At 35.9% G+C, this 19,514-nt stretch overlaps 1 protein-coding gene across 1 annotated transcript; it reads left to right on the plus strand.

Moving 5' to 3' along the window:
* Positions 1-2,257: 2,257 nt before the first annotated feature.
* LOC145775152 (coiled-coil domain-containing protein 57-like) lies at positions 2,258-18,623 on the plus strand. Its single transcript, XM_082586385.1, has 21 exons — positions 2,258-2,446; positions 3,132-3,191; positions 3,916-4,083; positions 4,663-4,866; positions 5,229-5,408; positions 6,156-6,310; positions 6,811-6,942; positions 7,393-7,518; positions 8,653-8,773; positions 11,345-11,581; positions 11,693-11,779; positions 11,917-12,031; positions 12,454-12,564; positions 12,945-13,134; positions 13,724-13,895; positions 14,281-14,377; positions 15,173-15,325; positions 16,470-16,545; positions 16,731-16,828; positions 17,215-17,349; positions 17,897-18,623. The coding sequence occupies exons 1-21, from the start codon at positions 2,258-2,260 to the stop codon at positions 18,061-18,063; spliced, it is 2,973 nt and encodes a 990-aa protein (XP_082442511.1). The 3' UTR covers positions 18,064-18,623.
* Positions 18,624-19,514: the final 891 nt, after the last annotated feature.

A 19,514-nucleotide genomic window follows, 5' to 3' on the forward strand; every position in this document is an offset into this window, starting at 1 on the left:
TCTTTTCAATATCGATATTTATTTCAATATCGTTCGATAATTCGTAACTGCAAACCCCTACAAAAACGTTGCCGAAGCCAAACGGCAAAAGTTGAAATTGCCTCGGCAATTGCTGTGAACGTTTATTACGAAAAAAATTGCACCAAACATAGAAAACGAGAAGCGAAAAATATGCTAGAGTAGTCTATCACGACCGCACTGTTTGATTTGTTGTGATGTAATAATACCAAAAGCAGCGATAAAGCGAGCAACGCGATACGCACGCTGTTGCGGTGATTCACGTTGAATAACTCACGGGGAGAAAAAGTAAGTTAAATTTGCGTTGATTCAACGTTCGAGTCAGCACAAATCGATTTAATTTTCCCGGCGGGTTATATTGCGAACAATGCCCAAAAAGAAATTTATGTTTGTTTTACATTAATTAGACATCTAGCGACGTTGAATTATCATAAAATAACGTTAATTGCTCAACCAAGTACCGGTAACATATTAATCGCTCCCTGCGAGAAGATTGCCTCGATTTAGGTATGCACTAACATAATTTCGGCATAGTTGGGATACTGCGAGCTACACAAAGTCTGTTTGATGAAGAACTAGATGTCAGAATCGGAATCATCAGATGCTGTATCGGAGGATGAGGTTGTCGTGTTATCACTGGAATCGCACACATCAAGAGGCTCATCGCTTGGCTATAAATCTACACTGTCTTCGCCGTTCGCAATGAAGCGTCCACGTTTTGCCGCTTTCGTGCTTTGATACCCATCCACACGCCTCTTTCGCAGAGCTCCATCAGAGTGTTGACTAAGGAGCAAATCTATGGCTGTGGCATAACGACTAGGAGGAATGACTAACCCTAACCTTATAAGCGCTCTTGTGGCCTCGGCATTTTTATTGCCGACGCTAATGCGCCATTCATGTATCTGCGTCGGCAATAAACTAATTTCGAAGACTGAGAAACTCTTTTCTTAATTAGTACAAAAATATCGAAAAGTATCGAAATATCGAGTATTTCTTCAAATATCGTATCGTTTTAATTTTTTCAATATCGCCCAACACTAGTCCATATGCATATTTGCACTTTTTTTTGAGAAACTTTAAAAATTGTATTTTTTGTATTAGAAAAATATTTTCATACTCTTAAGCATGTAATAATTTGTTGCTATTGCTGTGTGCAGTAAATTAACAGTAGCACAGGTTGTGATTGCTGTTTTAATTCAAAAATGCGTCTAAATACCACTGTCATTCTGGCGGAGTAATTTTGCATAATCCGCCTAATAAAACAATCAATTTATAAAAAACACACCGCAAATAATGCGATGACAGCAACAACATGTGAAGTTTGTGAACCTTAATAAAAGCACTTGTTGACATATTTATTTTTATACCGTTTGAAAGTCAAGATGCCACTTTTTTATGAAAATGCAGTTTTTCTAAATTTGAAAACTAAAAAACAAGTCACATAGTTATCATAACAAGTTAAGGTTACCGTACACAAGTTGTGGTAACATTATTGATAAATAAACTGTTAATTCTTTTATGTCAAATTATTTTTAATTGCAAAATATTTACAAATTTGTGAAATGGACGCAATTACGTCAAAAGTCATAAATCCGCACATGGATTGATTGGACCCCGTATTGATATAGTACAGCAGAAGTCGCCTATTGTGACACTTTAAGGGACCTTTGAAAAAATGTTATTATAGCTGAATTCTACCTGTACTTTAAAGATAGGATTGTTAAACATTGACTTACACAGTAGCATACACATTAATTACACAAGAGGGTTATTACTTAGGCTATGCTCTTCATTTTAAAGAAATGTTTCAGTAATTTAATGAAGTAGAATAAAGTATTTGGTATATTTTGAATAGCATTGTAAAAGCAATTTACAATGTTGATATATATATTGTAAAAGCAATTTTAACACTGTTGTGCTATAGAATAATCAAATAATCAATCCATGGTTTAATCCCCCCTGCGGCCTGCTCACCATTGAACCTACATGTTTGATATTGCTGCTGTGGGTCTTGACATGGACTTCTATGTGTATTGCAATTCATGGTTGCTTTCATGTCTTCAGGAAAGATATCTAGCCAAAGATACTTTGATAATCTTGTTAGTTAATTGCCAACCAGAGTGATGATATTTTTTGGTCTAATCACTAGCTTGTAACAACGAATTTACTGCATTTTTTACATTTCTAGCATACATTACTTTTATTGCAGATAAAGACATTGTACAATTTGTCACACAAAATGCAAGTTAATGAATTAACTTTGCTAGAAATTGAAAATATTGCATCTGAAAAAGAAAAAGAGTGGCATTCTGTGGCTACTTTGCAGATAAAAAAACTACAAGAAGCTTTTGCATTCAAGTCAAAACTCCACGACAATCTTTGCAACAAGTTTGCCCAACTCAAAGATGATTTTAAATATAACTTAAAGGTACATTTTCAAATGCTAATTTGCAACTTTGTTGGTGTAGATGTAAAAATAATATTGTTGGCCTATTGGTTTTTGTATTGCAATTCAATTTTAGCACAACACATTTTTGTTGTGAGCTAGTACATACCCTCAATCTGTATTTTATCTTATGGCATGATATTATAATAACAATAAATAGAGCAAGAAACGAATATGTACAAATCAAAAATGATGTGAACATCAAGTTCATTGAAAACTGTACAAAATAAAACTATAAAAATGGTGTAAAAAGTGACCACAAACGATGGCATATTGTATTGAACTCTCAACGGAATGAAGGGAAGTTATGAAAGTAAACTTTACCATGCGCAGTTTTATTATTGCTTTTGGCAAGGTAGCTTGCTGTCTTCATCATTAAAACAAGATATTGCACTTGAAAATATCTTTTTGAACATTTACACTGAACAATTTGAACGATTTTTGCATCAAACTGTGTGAAAAAATTATTATTTCTAAATGATCATGAAACAAAATGTGCTAACTTCTATGTTATTTGTGACAGCATAGTAATCTTAATGTTTTCATGTGTTAGAACAGCTATTGTTGAAAAGGTTTTGTTCTGCAATTGTGTAAAAAAGTATGTTTAAAATTTTTCTCACTTAGTTTCTAACCCTAACAAAGTAAAGAACACTTTTTACACTTTCAGCTTTTACAAGAAAGAGACAAGGAACTTAAAAGTAGTGATGAAGATCACAAAAGATTAAAAGTAAGATTTTAAAAAGTTTGCTCATTTGCTTGTGACATAAAGTTGAAAACGTAATATTAAAAGTCTCATTTAGTCAACTTATCCTTTAGTACTGTAATAATCTTTTGTTTTTTGATGGACCTGTCTACATGAGTCGGAAGATAAAGTTATCTTCTGCACCTAGAACAATTTTTCATTGCCATGGATGTTTGAGCATATAATTCAAACAAGTTCTAAAAGTGTATAATATTAAAAGCAAACAAAACATTACTGCAAATAAAAACACAGCTCTATTTTAAACGAATTTGTAGGGATCGAGGTTTAAGGGTGTATCTGTGGTAAATTTGGGGTGCTAATCTCCAGAATGGCATCCAATTTTTCTTAATGTGTTCTAGTTTTTGAGCTATTTAAAACTATTTAACTGTCAGTCTTAAGCATATTGTTGCATAACCTATGAGGGTAGGTTAAACACTTTACACTTTGATACAGTTGCTAAATGTCACTTAACACCTGTGTCTTCTTATAATCATATCATGGCCGTAGAAAGTAATGTGTTTTAGGAATAGTAACTGCAACGTATAAAACGTAGATGAGAAACAGTATACAGAGATGTGACAAATACTAAAAGCTTGGTGGTGGCAATGAATTGCTGAACAGCAAAAACCTAATAGCAGAAGCCTACTGTTATTCACAACCAAAAAGGCTGTTGGGTTTTAAGACTGACAGTTTGTTTTCTCTTGTGCAGATCAATGAAAGCAAACTTCTGTGTGAGATTAGTGACCTTCGTATAAAAGCCGACAACATAAATGAAGCGTTGTGTTTGGAAAAGCAAATTCACGATGAAATGGAGATTCATTACAAGCAGCAATTGATTGACAGGCAAACTGAGCTTGAAATCATTCGAACTTCTAAGGTTGTTTTAAATTTCCTCAGACTCAGAACTTAATTGAATTTTCATCCACAGTGAATCATTATGCATATATAATTTAGTTTTTTCACTCAGATCTACATAATAATGTTTTTATTGACCCTAATGTCTTTTTATTACATTAAACAGAAATATTTTTACTTCACAGTATTTGCAAAATGGTATCGATACTGTGATTATTTTATTTTAGTTGGTCTTATCTTGGAATGGTTTGAGACATGTAGCGTATATACTTTGTGCAATGCAGTAATATTCAATTTTACATGCTTTTTGTTGCACTGTGCTAATTATGCAGATAGCCTATACTTTGACTTATGCGTTTTTTCATACAAAAAGCTTCAGAACAATCATACAAGGGTCGAAATGACTCCACCATAATTTTAAATCCATTCTCCATTGCAATTACTTAGCAAAAGCGAAATTGTTCAAAATTCAGGTCGTTTTTATGAGATTATAAGTCTGACTCCTCGCTACATCAAGCCCAGATTAATTCAAACGCTCTATTCATTAAATGGATGTTCTGGTTGTATTTGAAACCGCATATTTTGTGTTGCTGTAAATCAGAATAAAGAAGTGGATGAACTGTCGAACGAACTGCGCAAAGCCAAACACCAATACGAGCACAAGCTCACTGGGTTGGAATGCGAGCTTGAAAGTCAGAAAGCCGAATTTGTTGCCGAGCTTGAAAGCTTGATGAAAGAAAAAGAAAATCAGCAGATGGAGAAAGAAGCGAAGAATCGAAACGACTGTACTGTTTTGGAAATGAAGGTTATGCCGTATTATAATTTTAGTGTACATAACAAACAGCTAGTACCGTATATCTTTATCTTGCTGAGAGAGTATTTGATCATATGATCAATGCTTGAGAGGTATTCAGCTCGGCGCCCTTTGAGAGCAGGCTTATGTGTTGTTTTAGACATTTTAGTGAGATGCTTGTTGGGATTAGACACAAAGAATAACTTTCTTGCCTTTTCTCCACTTTTTTAAATCTTTATCCATCAGTTAAAGGATTGACTGCAACAGTAAGCAAAAAGATGTGATTTTTGTTACTGATAAACTTTTTTGTGACTTCAATATTACTTCTTTTTACTTTTCAAGTCAAAAGTTTTCTATATATACTTTTTTTATAGAACAAACTCCTTCGCAAAGAAATTGAGCTTTGTCAAGCAAAAGGAAAAGAACAAAAAGAAGCTGCTGAAAACTCTGCCAAACAAGTGGAAGAGATTCGAAGCAAACTGCAGAAGACAGAGTGGGATTTGAATGACATGTCTTCAATGAAGAATGCAAGGATTCTTGAACTGGAATCACAGGTAATGCCAAACTTTAAAAGTCTAAAAGCATTAAAACATACGTTTTGTCACTGCAAGTTACAATATGACAAATTGTTACACATTTTTATGAAGAACTGCTTAGCACCATTTATAGCGCTTTTAATTATAATAACATAGGCCTAACCACAACGAAGCTTTTAATTAGCACTTAGCTTTGTAAGAAGCTAAATATATAGCTACATAATTTGATGCTTAAATAGTAAATTATTACAATACACTATGCAATGTTTCCAGCGGTTGATGAAGATGCTAGATGAAGGTCCAGAATGTTTCATCATTGTAACGCACCAGATTGAACCGAAACAATAACAAATATGAAAAGAAACAATATGTCATGATCCATATTCTTTTTAATGCGGCTACCTTGAAAAGATTATTTTTGGTGTTTGTGCTTTATTATTCTTTTTATATATATATATATAAATTTTGTAAAGTACAGCTAAAATCTCTTGTGCTGTTTTCCGTTTTTAACATGAAACGTCGGAAATAAAAAGCTAGTTATTTCAACATCTTGTGATAGTCTAGTCTGCAGTCAGCGGAAGAACGCAAGAAATTAATCTATAATTGTATTTTACTAATACTCCAATGCCTTTTAGAACTTTGGTAACAAATTTACTCCAAGAACAACGAACGCAAAGAAAGCTATCGAACGTGTTCCGCTTCTACGGAACGTTCTATATTATGATGTCTGATTGTCTGTGATTACTGAATGACATTAATTTATAGGTGGGGCATTTACAAACATTATCCAGAAAAATTGAACAAGATTTTGAAGAACGAAGAAAGCATTTAGACAAGGACATACGGGGCAAGCAGGCCAATCTTATCGCTGCTAAACAGAGTGGTCTTGATAGGGAAAAGGCCTTTGATGATGAAGTCAGGTGATTATGCTTAGTATTTTAAACAATAGAAATGTTAAAAAAAGATGCACCAGATATTACAAGGAGCAGTTTTTTTTCTATACTAGACTCTTTTCATATAAATTCTTGTATGCTGTTTGCAAGAACTCTCCAATGGGTTAGTTCTGTATTGGTTGTCATGGTGATACGAGGGTCCAATGCAAGGGTTTTACAGATTGGTTTCTTTCATCAATGTATGAAAAAGCTTTGTTCGAAAATCTTAAATTTCGGAAGATGACATTATGTAATTGATCTTACTGTTCTTGTTGATATTCTGGTTTCACGATAAAGATAATCTAACAAAAATAGATTAGATATTTATGGTTTCACCGACTTGGAGGTGGAAGTTTAGTCGAGCTGCGAAGCTATCCCAGTGATGGTCAGTCTCGTTCGTGGCTTTGCCTGATCATCATAGACGTCCAGATCGCACGATATTGCTTTGATTTTTATTTGGAAACTAGATAGCAAGCTTATATTTTCAGAAAACTCAACAGCCAGCTTGATCTCTCGAAACTGGAAACCAAGCGGGCGATCTGGGACCACAATGAGACTAAGTCAAAACTCAATGAGGAGATTGAAGAGCTTAAGAGTGAAATTGACAAATTGAATCAAAAGTAAGAAACACGTTTATTGGCGGTGACCTCCAAAAAGCAGAATTATTGCTGAAGGGCGCTGTTAACAGTATTGCCCTATGGTTGACCACTGACCAGGTACAAGAATTACTTTACTCTCTTGTCTAAGCAATGATCACATTCACAAAACGATTGCGTGATTAAGACTTAAACGAAACGGTGTAAATCAATTGCCGTCGCAGTGGAAAAATAGTACAAGTGGCCCAGTACTACATGCTCGGTGAATAGACGATTCTATAAGACTGAGAAATTTGGGGTTTACGACTTGCGTTTGCCAAAAATTGGCAACACAGGAACACGCAATGGTCTATCACCAATATGCTATTCCCATATTGTTTCACATACTGCATAAGCCGCTGTCTGGCCAAAGAACAACAGCGGATTTTTTTACTTTTTAATAGCTCCAGTTCATATGTTATCTTTGACTTCCAGGTTAGAGCTGGCGATGGTGGAGAAGAGCAAGAGCGTGGTGGCCAGGGATGCTGAGATCATGATGATGAGGAAGCGGGAAGATGTTTTGAAAGCAGAAAATATTCGGCTAAAAGACAATATTGAAAAGTGAGGAACAATTTATAATTATTCCGGTATGAAAGTTATTACAAACTACTAGCTGGGAGTCAACTCTGTACAATGGTTATACTATTTTCTAAGATGAGGTCGTTGGGCAATTCCATTTCATTCCGAAATCGTGTCAACTTGCATACATTTTTCTTTTTTGTAAAATACTAAAATTTAATCCTGTATAGTGCTGAGCCGCTGACACTTCTTCAGTTAACGCCAAGCACATTTGCTCTCCAAAAAGTCTTATAGAAATGTTGCAAATGCAGATCAATAGAAAATTGACTTATCTGTTTTTTTTGTTTTTTTTTATTTATTGTAAATCCTACTTCAATGAAAAGAACTGCACGAAGAGCAATAGAGTGGTTTTGCTATCTTGCGGCGGAAACACGCAGCCAATGTAATTGTTTGGTGCACAACTGTGCATTTCAATTTGGATTACATTGCATTTTACGTTTGCTTTTGTCTATATATAGTTTTCAGTTCAGTAAGTGTGATAATTCCAATGTTATTGGTAGCCACTTTGACAGGACAATTTCTCGTAAGATCGGGCGATGACATCGCCAGCCCATCAGAACATATGTTTAAGTGACTACCGTCCAATTGTGTGACCCTTCTAGCATTCAGCCAGAGACCCTACTTTGAACTTTGTTTAGCAATTACAGAAGAAAAAAAAGGAGTTATGGTTTGGGTGGGAATCGAGCACACGGCATCGAAATGACTATCACTGCCTTAATCATCTACACCAAGATGTGGACGGCGAAACGTTGACTCAGTTTAGTTTATATCAGAAATGTTTGTTTTTTTCCCTGCTACTTCTGATTCCTTGAAATTCTGTTCAAGTAACTTCTGATTGGTTCGATGTTTCATCGGTTTTAAAAAACTTTTATGTTTAAGTACCTACCAAATTTCTTTGTCTAAACGGTCCTCGTTGGCTGTAGACGTTTTAACCTTGGAAATACTTGCTTACCTTTTCAAGTTCTTCGACATTACTGAATTACCCTTTTTCTTTCCTGTGTTGGCACCAATAGACAGCAACCAGTCTACATTGAACATTCTTCGCAAAAAAACTTATGGTAATCATAAAAAATACCTTTAATTCATCAACGTGCTGTCAAATAAATTTTACTTTAGGCACAAGAGGGAGATATCTAATTTGGTCCAACGTGAGGAAGCAGTGAAGCAAAGCAAGTTGCAGATGAAATTAGATTTGAAGCGGAAATGTGAAGACGCAGAATCATCAGCTTTTGTAAAGGTATGAAAAATAATGTTATAGTTATTATATTGTATGACATTTCTTGTATATATTACTTTGATTGATGTAAATTCAACATTGTCCTAAGTTTGGTTAATGTTGTTTGGTTTGGTATTCACACTGGCGCCGACTTACGGGGTTACGAGGTGGCCACGCCACCCCATAACCGCTGTGGCGGAGTGGCAGCCACCCCGTTTAGATTACATTACTTACTGCAAATAAATGTAATTTGAACAGACGTTTAAACCTTTTTTTGATCATTGGTTTTCGCTTCAAGTCAACGTAAAGCCAGAGGTGAACCAATACAGTATGGCGAAGAAAATGATTGTTTTTGTCACAAGCATGATACTCGCGTAACATCAAGCAAGCTACGTGAAGATTACGCAACACGTGGCTACGAGTTTTTTCCTTGTTGTTGTTGCGATCGTTTATTTGTTACTTGTCATAAGTCATTGTTACATTTGTTAGGTTTACAATGGGATTTATTAATCAATAAAATACGATCTTTCCATTGCCTTCCTCAAAAATCTTTTTTGAAAAATTTTAAACTGCTCATAATATCGCTATAAATTATGACAGCTATAAAATACTTGGAAATGAAATTATCTCGATGATTGATAGCTCCACCCCTAGGCCCCTAAATGAATATCTATTTTTAAATTTCATTAAAAAAAATGCAATGTTTGAAACTTTTTGAGTTTTATTTAAAAAGTGCACTTAGTAAAGTAGCAGTTTTAACGTTCTGCAAATTTACACGTAAATTACATGATTCTATTCGAGGAAAGCTACACCCCCTGCCTATTCCCAATAATAAAAGCAACCTTTTTCAATTACTCAAGATTTTGCATTTTGAATTATTTTCCGATTTCAGTTGGAGTGTGCTGTCATCTACTTCATGTTTTAATTTCTACTTTGTTATCTACTTCATGCAGTAATATTGCGTGTCAATGCGTGACAAACTGTGAGGCGGGAATTTATTGGTCTGACATAGGAGTTGCTTGTTACATCATAGAAAAAATTACGAAAAGTCGTCCATTAAAAGTTTTCACTGACATTCTAGTTTTATTCAGCTTAAAGATGCCACCGAAAAAGCGTTCAAAATTGCAGCCCTCCATTGAGTCTTTTTTTGTTGCGTCTAGTCAGGATTTTAGCCAGCATGAAAGTGACCAAACGCCTGAACGAAACGAAAGTGTGCCACTGCCAAAAGGCGTTAGCACGATCAGGGAGATGGAAGATTATCGTTGCTTTCCACCACCTGCGAGGTGGAGCGATCGTTTAGTCTTTAGTGCATTCAGGCGCATAAAAACCTGCTTGCGATCTACCATGACGCAACAGCGATTGAACCACGTTCTAATTTTAAATGTTTATCAAGCTGAAGCTTCACGGTTACAACTTGACCAGTTGACAGTTGGGTTGACAGAGCTGCTGTTCGCAAAAATATTTTTGCCAAATGTTAAGTGTCAGAGCAGCAACGTAACAATAAAATTCGCGACATACCTCCTGTGCTTTGTTTTAAAGTTGCTTTGTAAATTATCAAGCTACAAATCAGGTGTGAAAAAAAAATTGCATCTACGAAACACGCTTAGTAAAAATCAAACAAAAACATGCAGTTTGAAAGTTTTTAGGTTGCCATATTGTGCTATCCGCCACCCCGTGCAAAAATAAAAGTTGGCGTCTATGGGTATTTATATTAACTTACAACTTTCGTTTCTAATACGACCAGCTTTCAGACTATAACATCAATGAGGGTTCTTAAACTGTTGTTTATTTGATGTGGCTATTCATTGTTTTGGTTTATTTAGTTCTAATTCAAATCATTTCTTGAATTCTCTATTTGATTTTGCGAAATGAGTGATTTTTGTTAGTTTAATTTTTATAGGTATTTGGTCACTAATTGATTGTGCTAATTCTGACAACTTTACGTAGTTGCAGAAGCTTTGAACCACTGACGCAGGCTCAGTCACCGAGATTGATTGATTAAAATTTCCGCTTGTTGTTAAAATGTTCTCAAACAGCAAACCTGGTCGTTTTCAGACGTTGAATGAATGTTAAAAATGAGACTGATTTGCTGTCTGGGTTGCTGCTTGTAAATTACTCTGGGTGCCGATGAATGAGACTGATTTACTGTCTGGGTTGCTGCTTGTAAATTACTCTGGGTGCCGATGAATGAGACTGATTTGCTGTCTGGGTTGCTGCTTGTAAATTACTCTGGGTGCCGACTGCCGATGAATGAGACTGATTTGATGTCTGAATTGCTACTTGTAAATTACTCTGGGTGCCGATGAATGAGACTGATTTGCTGTCTGGGTTGTTGCTTGTAAATTTCTTTATTCACTGGGTGCCGGTGAATGGGAAACATTTTTTGGTTCGCTTTGCTCAAGCGTAAACTTCGACAGTTAAAACGTAGTTTCATGATTTTGCCGCTTGTTCGTTCACAAAGTGGAGCGCTCTACCAACTCCGCTACCGCGGTGGACAACCAATTCTTAGTTATTTAGACTGAAGCTGATGGAGAAGATAAACATTGTATAAACGTGTGATCTGTTGTTTTGATGTTGATATTTTCTTACCAGGCTGAAGATTTCGCCAATAACTTGGCCAAGTCACGTGATCACTCTGTCGCCGAAGCAAAGAAGTGGAAAGAAGAACTTAAAGAAACAAAAGTCCTCCTCAATGCGACATCACGAGATCGAGACGTCGCCATCTTGGTTTTGCAGAAGCACCAATTGACTCCGGAATTTGAAGCTCTACTTCTTGATAGCAGACCGGACGAATTTGTTGGAGCTAATATCGCATCAGTACATATTCAAGTGAGCCAAGCTTAGGTTCTGAAATTGTTGAAATTCGTATACTCTTCGCAATGATTTTTAAGTGTAATGTTGCACGAATGCACGTGCATTAATGCTCTTCACCATGACCAGGACTTACTCAAGAAAAACAATCAGTTGAAATCAGTTGTGAAGCAAATGACAGAGGATATGGAGGAACTGAACACAAGAAAAGATCGGGTTTGTCCTTTTAGTTTTTATATATATTTTTAACTCAATCTATTTTTTGACCAAACAGAAAACTCAAACCACACGGTGTGCTTACCTCCATAACTTAAAATGACAGACAAACAAGTTACAGGGTTCACGTTTTATAGATCCCTGGCGGAAAAAACGAAAACTCTGAAAATTACACAAAATCATTGGAGAAAGAGAACTTGGAACTTAAAAGAGAAAAAAGAAGACTGAAAGAGAAGCTAACCGAAGAAAAAGGTAAGTTTCATTTCTATTTGAATAAGATACTGAAGAAGCCGCCTTTACGTTGGCGAAAGCTTTATTAATAAATTATGCATGTTTCCAAACCTGACTGATTTTGTTTACTTAATTAGTGGAAATATTGTCCTTTATGAATGATGTAATACTGATGTAATACCTTTATGAATGATGTAAGACATACTATATAATAATGGGTGTTACAAATTTCCAGTCTGCGTTTCCCCGTTTTGTCTACTTTATAAGATGGAGACTGCTGTTGATAGTTACGTATGTAAATTTACATAGTTTTGTGGGTGAAATCATGTTTTAAGAAATAATTTGCGTTTCATTTATTTACTTTTTTCTTATGATTTTTTAAAGATTTTAAAATTAAAAACTGTATATTTGCTATACTAAAAAAATGCATGCATTGATGTTAGGCAACGACTTGCAGCATCCAATTGAATCCAAGAGCAAGGACTCCGGTGTTGAGATATCGTTAAATCACCCGAAGATACAAGAACACATAAAAGGCTTAAACCATAAAATAGGTAAATGCCTTTCTGGTTTTGATGAACTGAAGTTGTCAAAACACGAGTTGTCACCACCTAAAAATGTCCTACTTTAATTCTTTCAAGTGTTTGATTTGCTTTCCAGACATTTCATAGCTCATTTCTCCCAATTGATTGGTTTTGATTTTGTGTGTTCGTTGATTGACCTGGTTTTGTTGGCTACAAATTGTTGTTGGGTTATTAAAAGCGAGTTGTGATGAAATTTCACTACTGGGAAACAGTTTTAAACTTGTTTTTGCTTACATGGCATGGGCGTTAAAAATAACTTATATTCTGTTCTCATGTTTCATTCATCGAGCTCGCAACAGGAACAGTGGAACACCCTTTAATTTTAATTGATCTTAACTTTGTTCTTCCAGCAAGTTTAGAATCAGAAAGAATCGACTCCAGAGCTCAGTTGCAAAAGCTGCAAGCTAACCTCGACCACCAGCTGTTGATCGGGCAGCAGCAAGTTCAAGAAGCCAAAGCAGCTTCCACAAAGGTACAACAGCTAGAGCTTGAAGCTACTGCTACCAAACACCGCACGGACCAGGAAATAAAACGTTTAAAGTGAGTTTTTCATTAAACCGTTGGCCAGTAGTGCTTCTATATCGACTCTTGGCATACTTTTTGTACGTAGACTAAAACATGGCTAAACAATAATTACTATTTCTCGATAGAAAAATATTTCTTGATCTAAATTTCGGGAAAACTTGTCAACTAGATCAACGTTTTGTGATCTTCTTGGTCATGGTGTGGTCATTTTCCAACAGTTTAAAGTGAACGGAATCAACATGTTGTAATCTCGTTTGTCGTTATGTCAATTAATAAACTGCATGGCGCAGCCTTTCTGCTTTTTGAGGATTACGTTACCACGACCTTGTAGAACAAGTTTGCCTTATCTGCGTTGAGTTTATATTGCATTTCAAGATGAAGGACTCAAAGAATTGTTGATAAATGTGAATCGTATTTTTTAAATGGTTTTTGGTTTAAGCATTAACTTTTCCACTTTAGTTGCACACTTGTTCATAAGCAAAAAGGATTATTTATTCAGAGTTGAATAAGAGTATTATTTTTACATTGATTCAACGTCTACAAACAATCAATGGAAAAAGGATTGGTTTTGTCATCTGGAATAACATACCGCATTTTTTCTCAGGAACGAAATTTCGAGTCTTTCTCTTCGCTTTCAAGAAGCTCGTTGTGAGGCGGATGAATATTATCGCGGAGGGATACAAAACAACATGCGCGTCATGGAATTGAGCGAAAAAGTTTCTCAAATGACCATTGATGTGGCCTCGGATACCCCCTGGGTGACAAACTCTGCTCAGGTAGAGTAAAAAGTTTTAAAAATACTCAACCTTTTTGCAGTCATCCGACGTCGCTTGATGTAATTGCGATGGTTCATTTTCTCTAACTATGTTATTGAATTAATAAAATCTTAAGGATAACGAATCTCGACAATTTAATCGTTTTTGTTTTACTGCAACGCAACAATAAAGTTAATAAAGCAACACTTCTTTATGTTTTAATTACAATTTGTTTGTGAATAGAGGAGTCCGGCGATCCCTATATTTTCTCTAGCTGAAGCTGACCTGGAACGGTCGCCATTTTTCAATGGCACAAGTTGAATTTCAAAAATGAGTTTGATAAACGTAAGAAAAGGCGGATTTTCTGGCTGGGTATAATTCTCGTCTCAATTTCATTGATAAACAGGCGAGTCTAGTTCAAGACCTACAAAACCAAGTCATGCACTTACAAAAGCAACTTCATCTTGCCAACCTCCGCGCCGGTTCACCTACTAAACCAGCTGGTGAGTGGCAGAATAGATTACTTGTTCGTTGTTAAATTATTGACCAAATATGAGTCAGTTTCTTAGTGTTTAGCTTGGTATCCATTTTAGTCGTTTTACATTGAATTGACGTCTTACTGCGTTGTATCTAATGTAAACAACTGAACTTGGTATGGTAGTTCAAGTAACGACCAGCTCTTCAAACAGACCAAAATTTTGCAACATGTTGCGGCGACGTTAACTTGATGGAAAAACGTGTAAATTTGAACGTAGTTCTTGTCTGATTTGTCAAATTTGAAAGGGCGCCGGTTCGACACCGCTCGAGCATGCGGCTGTGTCTGTGGCAGGACACTTAAAGGCATGCCTGAAGGTGGACACGAAGATTGGCTTCCTTGCCTTCCCGTCCACTTAATCTAAATCTGCAACCACCGGGTGTAAGCCTGGATACGACAAACAAACAAATAAGTGCCACATGGTTTAGATGTCCCATCACATTTTATTTAATCTATATTTCTTGTCCTTTTTTTTCTTTTGTTGGGTCGCCGACTTCAATTACCATGCGGTTTCTTCCTTTTTATAACGCTCCATCCTGCACCCTCATCTTGCAGCCCCACTTAAGGAGAATTTTCAAGGTCCTCTTTTTTTTCCCAAAGAGGAAGTAAACTTTGCTATTCTAGCGGAATCCATCAACCATAATTACAAGCTGCCTGAAACCGGTTACAGCCAGATCTTGTAATGTAGGAGATGCGTTTAATGAGTTACCGGAGACAAGTTGTCGAACTGGTACATATTGGCTTATCATTATCCTGTTTTCAGTGGATGGTAGCGCATCGGTTCTTCAACGGAAGCTCCGTGTGGCGAACGAGAGAATTAAGAATTTGATCCATGAGAAGACAATGCTCCTGGAGTCTGGAAACAAAATGAGAACAGAACTAAACGAAATGAAAGAAAAGGATAAAGGCGATTCAGGTACCGGGGCAGCATTGACATCAGAATAAAAACAACAAACTCATATCTTTAATATTTTGACTTCTTTAGGAAAGCGTTTGCCATTCTTGACCACAAAAAACACTCGTTTTATCGAAAAACAAGTGATTTTGTAATAAGAGTGTAAAAATTTGTAATGTTGATTGATGATGTTGTAAAATGTAAATCATAGAACTTACTGCACCTCAAAATTTTGTAATCTAATAATTTGACAAAATGTTGGTTTGGATGTGTTTATGTCGGCTTTTAAAATACCTTTTGATTAGCATTGTATCAGACGTTGTATCTGTGATAGCTTACATAATATAATTTCGTTAAACATACATGTTTCACAAGAATGTGAATTGAACTTTGTTTAACTATTTGACATGGTATGGATAGTGATTCAGAGCGACAAAGCAAGTAATCATAACCCTCCCTGGTTGCACACTTGGACAACTTGATATTTGGAATTGTAATTTTTAAATTATTTACTAAAATGTCGGTTATTTTAATTCTCAACGTTTCACCGATTAGTGAAGCGTTAGGCTATTTGAGATAGCAACTCTTCATTCATATTTTTTACTTTTTTTTAAAGATATAGGTCTGCCAAGCATCTAGTTCCTCATTGTAAAATCAGTGACCACTTGTATTGTTTTAAAGATACTGCAATAATATAAAGCTTTGGTAGAGAAGTTTGCTTTGTTGAAATAGTCAAATTTATCTTCGATTTTCATTTTATGTACATTGCAGTTTTAAGTAATTCCTGATGAGGACACTCGTACGTGTCGAAAACGTTTGAGTTAATTTTTTTAATTATGCTATATCTCCGTGGGTTATAAGCAAATTGTTCGTAAGCAATTGTTCGTAAAGCAATTGTTCGTAAAGCAATTGTTCGTAAAACAATTGTTCGTAAACTGTTTTTCGTAAAATGAAATCCGTAAAACAATTCTTCGTAAAGCATTTCTTCGTATACATCAAATTTTAACTGCATGCACGAAAAAATGCTTTAGGAAGAATTATTTTACAAAGAATTTAATTTTAAACAAAGAATTTAATTGTTTTACAAAGAATTAATTTTACGAACAATTGCTTACGAACAATTTGTCGGACACCATCTCTGTGTAATACGGCGTTTTTGTTACAGGAAAAGACCTTTTTGGTAAAGGAAGCGGGGATGGAAAACTGGATAAAATGGAGAAATTACAATACGATTTGACCAAGTAAGTGCAAAAAATAAAATGACAAAAAATGAGAAAATAGTGACCTTGTGTAACATATCTCACGTTATTCCAATGCGTGAGCTCAAAGTTAAGAGAATCTGAAAAATCTTTAAATTTTTGTTTTTTTGTAACAACCCTGATACTTTGTTGAATGAACCAATCTGGTGTTACTTTTGTTCACACAGACAAGAGTTGGCTTTTGCCCAACGTTTCACCCTTCCACAAACTGACACTTCTTCATTTGACAATTCATCTGGTGATAATTTCATTTCTTCCGATTTGGGTGAGTTTAACATTTTGATGATAATCATATTTGTGACCCCAAACAATGCATGATGGATCAGGTACCCCTGCACCTGCGCCATATTGTAACATCTCACTTATTTTAATCTGAGATGATTCCGGCTTGGTATGGCAGCCGTGTAATGCTGTATGCAAGTCAAGAATATTCGTTTGGATTCTTGAGAAGAATATAGATAGACATTTCATATTTTCATTTAGTTTAAATCTTTTTGATAAAGTACTTAGTTCACCAGCTTCTATTGCAGTATTGACTCAGTAGAGTACAGAATATTGAAACAGAACAGAGAAGAACTATTTATAGCATCGTATATGTGCTGCTTTGGTTACTTTTTCTGCTGCAAACACTAACGGTCATTTGACGATCAGCACCAGTGACGTCATCAACCGTACGAAGCCAAGCCGAACGACGGATGGTGATGTCATCGATGGATGACGCCTCTATGAAAGACCTTTGGAAGATGCTGGAACAAGCTCCATCAAGTCCATCCATAGCTAGTGAAGGTAGATACAACGGTGTGTGTTTTTTATGTTATTCCGTCTAGCAAAAAATGCCCTTTTTACTTCATTTCAGCGTTTGACGAATAATGTGAAAAGGGCAATGTTGCTTGCCTTGATTATGACGTGGTAGATCAACATCAACTACAGACGTTGTCAATCTCTATGCTCTCATTTACATCTGACCGGCTTCCTGAAGACAAATTATTGATTGATTAATGATTGTATGAACTTTCGTCTTCGGACTGAGAAAGCCTCTTTTGAAGCTTAGTCCGAGTTGACCCTTACTAGCTATTTTCATATTAAAACGTGTGCATTGGTTGTGCTGGTTTCCTTCGTAAACTCGTTTTCTATCTTTCAACATGTTCTATAGGCTAATGTGTTAATGCTAGAGCGTAAAAGTATATTCAAAGATATATTGAATCATTTGCAAACAAAAGTGCTCAATAGGCTACTGTATGAAATGTAAAAGGTAGACTATTCTTACCACTTATATTTTGTTTCATTTTATTGAAGTTGGTCCAGATCTTAATAGATAACGCATGTTTCTCAGGTATTGCAAAAGCTTCTGAAGCTCCACCTATTTCGAGGAAAGAAACTACCGATCAGCCAACCAAACAGCGCTCCTCTCTACCCAAGCGAAGGATTGTTAAATCTAAACCCAAAGTACGGAATTACAACTTCAAAGACGACAAACAGTTTCGGGCAAAAAAATCATAGAAGTTTTTCCAGCGTTGAAATATGATTTGAAATTGTACAACTACTGTGAAGTCGAATTGTAACAGCGTGTTCTGCTTTTACTCTTGTTTTATTGCGCTAGAATTTCTATTGTTATAGTTTGGTGATAGTTTATTAAGTTTATTTGATATATTATTCACTGTTCTAATCATAGGCGTTTGTGCTAAGGGGGGTATGCAGCTGAAATTCGCTTGCACCATATGTTTAAGTTGAACATCTCAACTGTAAAGACCCTGCTTAGTTTACAAAGATTGTGATTTCCCTCCTCCCAGCTGCAAAACCTGATTGAAAATAAACTTATTTTACCAAGCACGAGCTTTGTAGGCTTCCTATTGTCTTGCGTTTATCCCAATGCTGACACTCAAGTGCACTGGGCGTTACGTTAACGACTGTCATGCATTGTTCAGATTGTGTTTCCGATGAAGAAGTTTGCGTAACGGTGAACGAAATGACTTCTTGGGATAAATTATAATTTGCTTTGACTTTTGCTTATTGACTGGTTGAATTGAAAGTTGGGGCTCAATACAATAGCATAAAATGTGTCTTGGCAGTGAATGAATACTAATTGAGTATCATGTTTCATTGAAATTAAATAGATTTGATGAAATTGCAAAATCGGTTTCAGTATGTTTCATTTCTGACCACCACAACGAAAAACAATATATGCCAAACATAACAAAGGTCTAGAAAAAGATAGAGGCGACAAAACGCGAGCGTTATAACCTGGTTGATATGCAAGATAATCAGTTTAAAATATGGCACGACCACAACACCTTAAAGTCTACTATTACACAAGCGTCTATTTACTGTAAAGCTGTGTTGTTAGCGTATCATTTTGCATGCAACACTACAGTTCAGCAAAATTCATCTGTAAACGAGAGTGACGAGCGTTAGCTTGCGTTTAAAGTTATAGGATTAACTTTGTGACAAAAATACTGCTGATAGGCCACGCAAGTCAAATTTTCAGCTTCGAATTGGAACAGTCAATTTTATTGCCATGTGAACGAAACGGACTGACTCATTCAAATGTTGGTTGGTTTTTGAATCTTTATCCTCGGACTGACAAAGCCTTGATAGGTTGTTCTTGGTAGTTTCGTATACTTGTAGAGGCTCTTGACGCATTGCCGGTTACCGAGATTGGATTTACTAGGTGCCGCTGCCGCTGAGTGGAGAGCAGTCCTGAAATGCGTTGCTCAAGCGCACACCTTGAGAGCCGAACCAGCCGCATAACCACTGAGCTTACAATGTGGCCATTTTTTGGGTGTTACACTTTTTTTCAGCAGGTTTTAAACAGTTGGGTTGCAGTTTGCTCAATAGCTGTTTAGATCTAGGCCTACCATATTTTCATCGCCTAAAAAGAGGACACGTTTCGCCAGCAAGTAGAATTTTTCGCTTGAAGGATCGTTTACATCATTTTACAGTAGAATTTAGAT

This window comes from Aplidium turbinatum, chromosome 1 (genome assembly GCF_918807975.1).
Source record: "Aplidium turbinatum chromosome 1, kaAplTurb1.1, whole genome shotgun sequence".
Classification (NCBI taxonomy): Eukaryota; Metazoa; Chordata; class Ascidiacea; order Aplousobranchia; family Polyclinidae; genus Aplidium; species Aplidium turbinatum.

Coding starts and splice junctions, on each gene's coding strand:
- LOC145775152 (XM_082586385.1), top strand. CDS start 2,258: ATGCAAGTTAATGAATTAACTTTGCTAGAAATTGAAAATATTGCATCT. Junction 16,546..16,730: donor TTACAATACGATTTGACCAA/GTAAGTGCAAAA, acceptor TTGTTCACACAG/ACAAGAGTTGGCTTTTGCCC. Junction 17,350..17,896: donor TCCATCCATAGCTAGTGAAG/GTAGATACAACG, acceptor CATGTTTCTCAG/GTATTGCAAAAGCTTCTGAA.